Genomic DNA, 11,074 nt, shown 5'->3' on the forward strand with positions numbered 1-11,074 from the left:
TGGGGTAAATAATTGTGTGTGCAGCTTTAAAATTTCTGCAGATATCTGTGCATGTAACTGAAATTGGCTTTCCAGAAACTTTTATGCCAGTGAAAACTGATTGCCTGAATGTCTGTGGAAAGCAAATTAAAAAGGGGTACAAATATGGGTGAAGCAAATTGTTTTTAACTGATGAATGTTTGCAGAAAATTATTTGTATGATTTGCCCAGCTCTGTTGTTATGTGTGAGTGTATCTTTACTGTGGATGAAATATTCCAATCAGATATGTTGGCTGAACTGCAAAGTTCAGATCTGGATCCACATTTCCCCAGGGACGTGAGTTTGGATTGAGGGTTTTGGTTCAGGACCAAATCTAGTTCTAAAGGAGTTTATCTGTCCACTGTGGATGTGACCAAACTGCGTTAGAAGAAGGTGAGAGCACAGTTTTGAACACTTGTTCAGTACGATTTGCCCTTATCCATAATAAATGGCCAAACTGTGAACATAGAGTGTGGCCAAAACTGAGTTTGAATCTCATGTAGGCATTAGGCTTATGGTTGTTCAACAGGTACACCTGTTGTACACGTTTTCACTGGGAGTGGCCCTGGTATCACTGAAGACAGAACATCATTCAGTACGTGTAAATTTCCTTTGATAAAGGTGAGATGGAGAGAAAGAAACAAACAACAAAAAATAGCATCAGAAGAAAATCATAGCAACAGAAAGAAAATGTCAACACCAGCCCTGCTCCTGAAAAAGATTTGCCACCACACTTCAAGCGAGATAAAATCTTGCAAAGACTGCCAAGGCTAGACTAACTCTATGATTGAAATTACGTTTATTGAGATACAGAAGTGAATATTCTTCATATGACTTCTTTAAGTAATCTAACTAAAGCTCTCTTTCCTTTACTGTATTTCATAGAGTTTAACAAGATCACTTACCTTTTCCCATTTAATAGCTGTTTTAGTATATTTATGACAACTCGCATGGAACTGACTTACTTTTAAACAAATTTCCCTTTGTAATCAATAACCACAATATCTAAGGTAACTAAACGGGATCTATTAATTTAGGGATTAATTTACTTGGTTTTAGCTCATCTAGAGAAGGCTGCCCCCTACAGGAACTGGATCTCCCAGGTGTAATCTCTGTTGCAAGCTCTTCATGACGGGGACAGCTCAGAAGAGATTATAAGTGAACACATACATTGTACTGTTGCCTGTTTTTGTTATTTTCTTTCTAGAATTAGTTATTATTCATAACTTTGAATTCTCTTGCTTGTCTAAATCACTGTATGTCCTAAAGCATGGTAAGAATCTTAACATGAGAAATACTAGGATCACGTCTCTGAATTTATATCACAAGGAACCATTATTAATAATTTAGTCTACTTGAGCTTTGTTTCTCCAGACCATAATTCTTTTAAATTTGGGGATACAATTACTTGGCAGTGAGCACAGGATGTGCTGCCCTTTTAAGGGGGTTAGAACTCAGCTGCCCCCTATGCCACCAAGGCGAAGGGAATAAATCCTGGGGTCACGTGGTTGAAGATTGTGACTCAGAGCCAGGCTTGTCAGGAAGCTTGAGTTCCGGGAGAAGGCTAGAGATGAGAAAAGAGCAGAGAGTTTCTCCTTAGTGACCAGGCCTGGGAGTGCGCACCTTGAAGGGAGCAGGCTAGAAAGGTTGGCAGTAGAACTGGCCAGAAAGAATTCCATTTTGTGAGTAATTTTGAGATTGGGATATTTGTTTTTGTTTTGCATCCGAGTGAAAATGAGACCTTTTGAATTCTCTTGTGAAAAATTACTAACAGGAGAGAGACCACCACCACTAGTAATAGCCCAGTGGTTAGCGATGTGAGAGACCCAGGTTTGAACCCCTACTCCACCTGATTTGGAGTAGGGACATGCATATGTGTCTCCCACATCTCAGAGGAGTGCTCTAATCACTTGGCTATTGTGTGTGTGTCTGTCTGTTTCTCTCGCTCTCCCCCACCACCCTTGTTCCTTCACCTGAAGTTTCATCCTGGACCAAATAAATCTTCTCACTGAAATTTTAGTTGAAAAAGACATTTCCACAAGAACATTTTGGTTTTGATGAATCCAAAGAAATGTTTAGTCAATAAATTCCTGACAGCTCTAGCTGGAAGTCACTCTGTTGGAGGAAAGCTCCAGCAAAAGGGACTAGAGACCCTCCTTTATACTCAGGCAGAGAATCTGAAGAGTGAGACCTGCATTGAGTAGATGAGTTCCATCAGGAGACCCTGCGGTCAGGGGAAAGGACATGGCTTATATGTTGAACTTATGTTGAACTGTTTTATTTGGAGAAATAAAACTCACGCCCTAAAGAAAAAGGACTGAAATCCTGTGGTTACGTACAGTTCTTTGATGCACTGCCTGAGGAGCTGTCTCACTGACTTAAGGCACTCAACACTGTAACTCACACATAAAACACCCTTTTCACACTGTAACAGGGTGGCTTGCTCCTTCAGGGCTGGAGGGCTACAGCTAGTCAACCCTGATTACAGAATGATCCCCATCTGGGAGAGAGTAGGGATTTGCCCCATAAAGAGCAGCACTGGGCTGCTCTGCAATGAAGGGGAGAAGCTCAGGAAGCTGTGGAGTCTGCAAAAGGTTCAGCAAGAAAGACCCTCAGACTATGTCAAGTATCAGAGGGGTAGCCGTGTTAGTCTGGATCTGTAAAAGCAGCAAAGAGTCCTGTGGCACCTTATAGACTAACAGACGTTTTGGAGCATGAGCTTTCGTGGGTGAATACCCACTTTGTCGGATGCATCCGAAGAAGTGGGTATTCACCCATGAAAGCTCATGCTCCAAAACGTCTGTTAGTCTATAAGGTGCCACAGGACTCTTTGCTCCTCAGACTATGGGAGTTGACCATAGTAGGGACCCCTGGGAAAGATCCAGTCTTTGCAGGAGAGAGAATGCAAAAGGCCCCATGCAGGAAGGGCTGGGGGAGGAAGAGAAACCTTGTGTTGTGTGGGATTCTGAATGGACTTTGTTTGGGATTTTAAGTTTCATTTAGAGTTTATTTTACATTAATAAACCCAGACTCCAAGGAGGGATATTTTTGTCCAAGAAAATGCCTGGGTGAAGTTTTATTTGAACAGTCCAAGAGGGAAAAACAGAGACAGGCTGCCTGTAGCAAGACCATAGACCACAAGAGGATGCACAGGAGATAGTTGGGCAAGAAGACTAGGGTGACCAGATGTCCTAATTTTATAGGGACAGTCCCAATATTTGGGGCTTTTTCTTATATAGGTTCCTATTACCCCCAACGCCGGTCCCGATTTTTCACACTTGCTATCTGGTCACCACCAAACATTGTTTTAGTGCAATTCCTACATAAATACTGTCCTTAAAACAGTTCTCAGCAATAGAATAACGTTTTTGTTTTCTGTAAGTGGCCATACAGGGTGAGATTTTGAAAGATCCCTAAGTGATTTAGGAGCATGATCACCATTGAAAGTCAGATGTGCTCCTAACTCCCATAGTTAGTTTAGAAAATCCCTCCTTAGTGCCAAATTCTGGCTGAAGGTATGAAAGTGACTGACTTGCCCATGAACATTCATGCTGCAAAAGTAGTATTCATGGAATCACAGTTCGGCTGCTCTCCACTCTCGGAGCAAAAATCTGTATGGGGGAGAGAGTAAAATGTACGCACCATGCTCGCAATCTGCAAGCCCTATCCTGGAATGTCCCTCTGCAGCTTCACCTATGACAACCTGCAGAGTGATCTCCTCTAGGTTGAAGGGCAGCTGGAATTTGACCGGAAAAATTATTCTATGGTTTTCTTCCTCTCCTGGCTGCTGCTTCTGGAACATACATGAAGGCACTGCCCAAGCCAGAATCTGATCCTAGATTAGAGGAATTTTAAATTGATGTCAATTGTGGGATATTTTGGTGTCTCTTTAAATCAGTGACCTTGGAGAAATAAATATCTATGCCACTACTGTGACAGCAAATACTGGCATTTTAGACCCTGGCATCATTATGGGACATTTAATTCACCACAGAAAGTCAGGAAGAAAAGAGAAATCTTTCTGCATAAGGACTGTTCTATTTTCAACTATAAAGTAATCCAGGAGCATAAAACTGAACTTTCCACTGAGTCCCTGTGGGGATTAGCTATGTTTAGATTACTTTGTAGGATTGCTAGGGAAATGAAAAAGAAGACAAACAAAGCACTAGGATCCTGGAATGCTGTGGAAAGCAAAAGCAGTTTCTGTTTTCTGTTTTCACGTACAAAGATAATCATTAATATTCCCTAACTAGCACCAAAAGCTACATCATGTTTCTAAAAAGCCAGGCTTGGCAAGAGGACAGGCACACAGTCCAGAAAGCCTTGCTATTCTTCACAGCTACAGAAAAACACAACGGCTGTAAACTTGATTCCATGTGAGTGTTGAAAAAGCTTCCTTGCTGTAATGCAATACTATAATTGATTCAAGGGGGCACATCTAAAATGTTTCAAAGTCAGCATGCAAGAAACCAGCCTGAGTTAAACTCATTCAAGTTACTGCTTAACTTTTTATTTTTAATGTGGAAGGTTACAAAAGTCTGGATGCTTATACACACTTATCCAAGGCTCTGTGATCTAGAAATCAGGCTAGAATCTCTGTCACAGGATTTCCAGTACTTCCTGGTTTAGCTGAAACTATAAAAATAAAAAATATCTTTTGACATAATAAATCCCTGTTTTAGGTAGAGATGCAAAAAACCGAAGTATTAAAAACTTTTTCGAACCTTATGAAAGGTTTGGATTCAACTTAATTTTGGGGCAAACATTTGGATCAATTTGATCTGTGCATCAGCTCATCTATCCCAAATGTATGCTAAAAAATAAATCAAATCACAAATATTCTCCAGCTGCAGTACTGCTCTGTTTATGGGCAGTTCTAATACTAACACAACCCATCATAGCAGAAAGGAAACTTTATGAAAGAAATTCTGACTCATTCACAAATCCTGCACACAACAACACAGGAATGTGAGGGATGTAAACATTTCAGAACAGTCCATCGGAAGTGGGCATAATAAACCCATAAACAATACATTTGGCTTAAGAGCTAAGAGAATTTCAGAAAACCTACTCTGGTAATGGGCTACGAGCACTGTCAACATAAGAAACACACCTATTTGGCATTTAAAAGATCACTATCGACTTGAAATGTAGTAAATTTTAAAAATGAATAAAAAGTAGTTTCAGGTACTACATGTGCTCTTGAGTGCCCACGCCACCTTTTACAATCAAATTTTCCTAAATGTTTTAAATGTTTTTCTTTCTCCTGCTTCTCTGAGCAAGACTCACACAAATACTACAGGAAAATGAGAGAGACCAGGTAGGTGAAGGTATGTTTACACTTAAAACAGTAAACAGTAGGAGAGCACTTCAATCTCCCTGGACACTCAATAACACTTAAAAGTGGTCATTCTTCAACAAAAAAAAGTTCAAAAACAGACTCCAATGAGAAACTGCAGAAGTGGAATTAATTTGCAAACTGGACACCATCAAATTAGGCCTGAATAAAGACTGGGAGTGGCTGGATCACTACAAAAAATAATTTTCCCTCTGTTGATACTCACCTTCTTGTCAACTGCTGGGAATGGGCCACATCCATTCTAATTGAATTGGCCTCGCTAGCACTGACCCCCAACTTGGTAAGGCAACTCCCATCTTTTCATGTGCTGTATATTTATACCTGCTTACTGTATTTTCCACTCCATGCATCTGATGAAGTGGGCTGTAGGCCACGAAAGCTTATGCCCAAATAAATTTGTTAGTCTCTAAGGTGCCACAAGGACTCTTCATTATTTTTACAGTGGTGTAGTTAATCCACCCTCCCTGAAGCCATGTCTACACTTACAAGCATTCAGCAACACAGCTGTACCGATACGGCTGTGCCGCTGTAAGAGCACTCATGTAGCCGCGTTATGCAGACGAGAGAGAGCTCTCCTCTCGACAACATAAAACCAGCTCAATGAGTGGCAGTAGCTATGTTGGTTGGAGAGTGTGCCTCGCCAACATAGCGCTGTGCACATGAATGCTTATGCCAGAAAAGATTATGTCTCTCAGGGTGTGTTTTTTTCACACCCCAGAGCAACAAAAGTTTTGCCAACATAAGCATAAGTGCAGACCTGATCTGAGATGTGGTAACTAGGTCAACGGAAGAATTCTTCCATCAACCTACCGCTGTGCACACAGGGGGATTAGGTCAGCATAGCTACATCACCTGGGGTGTGGATTTTTCACACCCCTGAGAGACAAAGCTATACCGATGTAAGTGTTCATTGTAGACCAGTCCTTCTTCAAGTCTGGGGATGGTAACCTGAGTGTTCAAGCTAAATTCAAGGTGGGAAAGATTGTTAAGCATAACAATCCTGCATAGACACACTGTAGGAGACCACTTAAAACGAAGTAGGCAATTAACACCTCTGCAGTTGTAGACAAATGGAGGGTTAGCAGGCAGTAGGGTGTATTACAAATTGTAATGAGCCATAAATCCAGTGTCTCTGTTAAAACCATGGTTTTTAGTGTCCAGCAGAGTTATAAATTTAAGTTCCCAGGCTTGTCTTTTCATGGAAAATGACTGTTTATACTATGAAAACAGTGAAAGTTACTATACCCAAAGTGCTGTCAAACCCATTAGATAAACAAACTGAAATGACAGAGAAAATATTTATCTTCTGCTAATCTCTATCACCTATATTCATCTTTGGTGTTACATGTAACAGTAGTAGGTCAAAAATTAGTTCTAGGTGTGATTTTTAGTTTGATTGTGTCCTTAAACATGATCTATCAACATGTCAATTAGAGCTGAACAGGGAAAGTGTAACTGGTGTCCTCAAAGTCAGCAGAAGTAGCTTGTAATATACTCATACGAGTTTTTAGAATTATCTTTCTCAAGTGGTCGGGGCTTAAATTCAGCCAGAGCTGTCCAGAGTGGAGCTCCGGTAAATATTTTCAAAGGCTTTAGGCAGAAGCTCCGAGCCCTGGTGTCTCCCGCAGGGCAGGAACCCTAAGCCCATGCAAGCACCACCATGCCCCGTAGGGCAGGAGCTCTGAGCCCTGGTGCGCTGTGCAGGGCAGAAGCCCCCAGCCCCAGGGCTCCGGGAAATACTATATGAGAATTTAAACCTGGGATATGGTCCAGTGTTTGCTGACTGGTTATCAAATTAATATGGTTATACTTCACAATTTATCTTTATTACATTTGATAGTGTAATTACAAAATTTATTGCAGATCACCTCTTGGCTAGGACTTTGTTGAACCCTCTTTTATGTACCACAGTGCATAGCAGATAACCAGAAGCTACAGTTTTAGTAATTATCCTAGTTAACTTTTGAAATGCTGGATGACACCACTGGTATTTTATCAGCTTTATGGTTGGCCTGGTCAAGTGATGTTACCAGAGTCACTTGGATTTCAGAGGGCATACCATCCATGCCTTCTTCTCTCCCTCTCTTCCACTCACACATTGTGTGTAGATGGATTCCAGGCATGCAATGGTTGACTATGTGTGTGAAAATGTAGCATTTCACACATTGTATCATTTATGTGACAGTTAGAAAAGTTCTACACATCAGGTCTAGATGACGGGTTTTCTTGGTTGTAAATGGACTAATTTTCCTATTATTATTACTGTCATTTCTTACTCATATGCTGGTAGAACCCATAATATGGTAGGTATTGGGTACTCACAAAGGAAGACACAAATCTCTACCCCAAAGAGCTTACCTGTTTGAGTAGGCGAGCAACATAAATAAGGGGAAAGATGGGCAAACAATCAAAGTATGTACAATATACTTCATACCCATTGTTTTTTTCAACAATTAAACAACAAGTCAGATATACTCATCCTATTCAGGATGACTGGCCAATTTCTTGTAGCTGTCAGGCAAGGTGTGAGTCCTGAGCAATGAGTGGCAGCCTTATGGATCAGTTGAGCGAGGATATTCCGTGCATAGGGGCAATATGGAAAAATGCACAACTATAGTTATGGGAGAAGCGGATGTGAGGGTGGGCAAGGCTGCCATCACTGGCGGCATGCTGCCTCTCCTCCTCCCTCCCCATTACATAGGAACCCAGCAATACTAATACAGCTTTAGGGAGGCAATGGTTTCTTTGACATCTTCAAGGAGCTGAAATGCATTGTCTCCTCTCCTCCAGGACGCTTCACCTCTCTTTTGCTCTTTGTACTTTACTCACTCATGTCTACCCCTGTTTGGGGGGGCACTGGTTATTTCCCATCCTTCTTATAAAAGTTAGTGGGGAGTGATTAAAAAGTATTAAAAATACTTTTAAGGAGTACCTGTCTGACTGATTTTTATAAAAGTAGGAGCAGATTCTGCGCTCAGTCACACTCATGCAGCTTCACTGATGTCAAGGGAGAGAGTATCGGTGTGACCAGTGACTCAGTTTGTCTCCCTGAATACAGCCTGTATTTACTGCTGCCATTACAGATTTATGATGAGTCTAATGTCAAGATGCCACTTCACCAAGCACCATCTCTCTCCAGGCATGAATCTAGCATTTTACACTAACTGTCAAGGTTCCTAATGAATCCCACAGTTGTGCTTTTTTGCTGAATAAATAATTACACTAATCTGCATAGAATACTTACGCTTCAGGATATTTCTCTGCTCTAGCTCTTCAGTTGTGGGCCTCTGGCTAAGTCTCCTGTGAGTACAAATTAAATGACCATTTATAAGCCAAGATTTATCAAGCAAAGGTTAACAATAAAAACAGTAGGTTGCTTTGTTAAAGTCTGCAATACAACTCCTTTAATGCTTTTAATGCTATTCATTTACCACTGAAGGGTAGGTGTGCAACTGCACAGTTAATCAGAATGCACTTTCTACAACTGAGTACATACACTGGCTACTGAGCCGGCATATGTCTAGTCTGAGGCACAGTTGGCTACTTAGACATGCCAATGACCAATGTGTGGATGCAATCATGGTAACTGTGTGTGCAAACCTTTTAAAAAAAAAAAGGCTCTAAAATACTCCATTTTGGGATCTAGTTTGAAGGAATAATCTGTACAAAAACTCCCTGCACTGTATTGTAATATACTGTGCAACTGTTGGAATATTTTCATGCATTTATAAATTCTTTCAGTTTCATTTGTTTTAAACACAGCAAAATGCACACTACTGACTGAGTGCTACATACACTTCTACCCAGATAGAACGCTGTCCTCGGGAGCCAAAAAATCTTACTGCATTATAGGTGAAACCGCGTTATATCAAACTTGCTTTGATCTGCCGGAGTGCGCAGCCCCGCCCCCACGGAGCACTGCTTTACTGCATTATATCCGAATTCATGTTATATCAGGTCATGTTATATCGGGGTAGAGATGTATATGCAAAGTCTGGAGATTTAAATCAAAACTATTTTAGTTACCTACATGCCAAAAAGTATCTGAACATTTTAAAAATGTCTGAAAACTACTTATTTTCAGGCTTATATCCTATAAAACATGGCTAATATTGTCATAAATTTACTAAAGAAATTCACTTCTGGGCTGCAAAGAAACAGGAGAAATTTCAACAGGAAAGTTAATGTTGGGTATCTGTGAAAATTAGAAGACCCAGAGGCAGCTTCTCTGTCTAGTAAACCTCCTACAATTCACCAGGGAGCATCACTGACATAATTAATCTCATCATGTCCATCAGACTGGGAACCTGCACTAGATAATCTTAGCAGATCTGTGGGAAAATGGAAGGAAGGGGCAAAGACAGGTGGGTGAGCGCACAAAGCTTCAGTGAGGGGCTGGAGCCACAGAGGTAGGCTGGAAAGTGGGGCTGAGCAGCTGAGCTCTGCAGGATGGACTTTCTGGTAAGAGAAGCAGGAGAGATGTAGCTACAGGGGACTGGCATGAAAATGGAAGTTGCCCACAAACACAGTATTCCATTTATTTGCATTGTAGAGAAGAAACCTGTTAAGGCAATGAGCTGCACGAAGTGTGTATATATATTAATGTAGCCCATGTCAATGGAGGACTGAGTTATGTACAAATTTTCAAGTGTGTACATGACTATCTCCAGCTTACAGAGTTTGAACAAAGTCAGACAAGGTTAAAAATGAGTGATTTTAATCTATTTAGCAATCACTCATTGTGAAAAGTACATAGAAAATGTAGACCTGATCCAAAGCCCATTGAATAATAACAATATTAATAATATAAAATAATGTAATACCTAGCTCTTATATAGTGTTTTTCATCAGTAGTTCTCAAGACTTTCATTGACTTCAATGGGTTTTGAATCAAACCCTTAAAGTGCCAGGTGCTGACTGAAATGTTAAAAGTTTGATAAGACTGTGTTAAACTTCATAGTGATTTCACAGGTTTACACTCTCCTTTGAGTGTAAAGCTCTACATGAACATAACCATGTAGCCACTAAGGTGACTTAATAATCTATTAGCCAAAATGCAGCCACCTCTGGAGTGGAGCACGCCAATACCACCAATACTACGCAAGGCAGCTTAGGACAAGAAGTTAAGAACAGTGTATTCAGTTTAACCTATGGAGGAAATGTAGGTAAGCACAATATGATTACTGGAGTTGGAATTTGGCCAGGACACCAGTGGCAAGAACCACACACCTATATAAAGGGAAAGTGCCCCATGAATTCCACACACATGATGCACCACACCTACCGTTAAGGAATAAAATATGTTTTTTATCTGGCTTTCAAGTACACAGAATAATTTAGTTCACATTGTAAGAATGTATCAGGTGCTCACAGACCTGACAACCCAGAATATCCTGCACCAAATACCGCGGCTGCATTTAAGATGTGATGCCAATGTTCTTGTTTTTTTCCCTACCTCCCAAACCCACCCTCAGATTGCAATGGATACCTCACTAGCTTCGTTCCAATCTGATGTCTGATTTCCTGCCTCTCCTCCTCAGAGGTACGCTGCAAGATGTTTTTGTCTTCCAATTCTTTTTTAGATGGTCTGTTGCCAAGTTTGATAGCAAGAGTATCCCTACGACGGATTTTACTTGCTAAAGAGCCTGAGGAAAAAAGGAAGGGGAAAGAGAGTTCATTCACACTCAGGTTACAGA

General features: G+C 40.8%; 1 protein-coding gene across 7 annotated transcripts in view; it reads right to left on the minus strand.

Annotated features, from left to right (window-relative positions):
• The window catches only part of PHACTR2 (phosphatase and actin regulator 2), a 154,134-nt gene that overhangs the window by 17,647 nt on the left and 125,413 nt on the right, over positions 1-11,074 (minus strand). For all 7 annotated transcript variants that reach the window (XR_005596107.1, XR_005596108.1, XM_039529990.1 and 4 more), the window contains 2 exons: positions 10,867-11,023; positions 8,623-8,678 (listed from right to left, as the gene is read on the minus strand). Coding sequence is in view for 5 of the 7 variants with exons in the window: in XM_039529990.1 (XP_039385924.1) it covers positions 8,623-8,678; positions 10,867-11,023 (213 nt within the window). In the remaining 2 variants the exon portion in view is untranslated. The remainder of the gene's footprint in view (positions 1-8,622; positions 8,679-10,866; positions 11,024-11,074) is intronic.

This window comes from Mauremys reevesii, linkage group 3 (assembly GCF_016161935.1).
Source record: "Mauremys reevesii isolate NIE-2019 linkage group 3, ASM1616193v1, whole genome shotgun sequence".
Taxonomy (NCBI): Eukaryota; Metazoa; Chordata; order Testudines; family Geoemydidae; genus Mauremys; species Mauremys reevesii.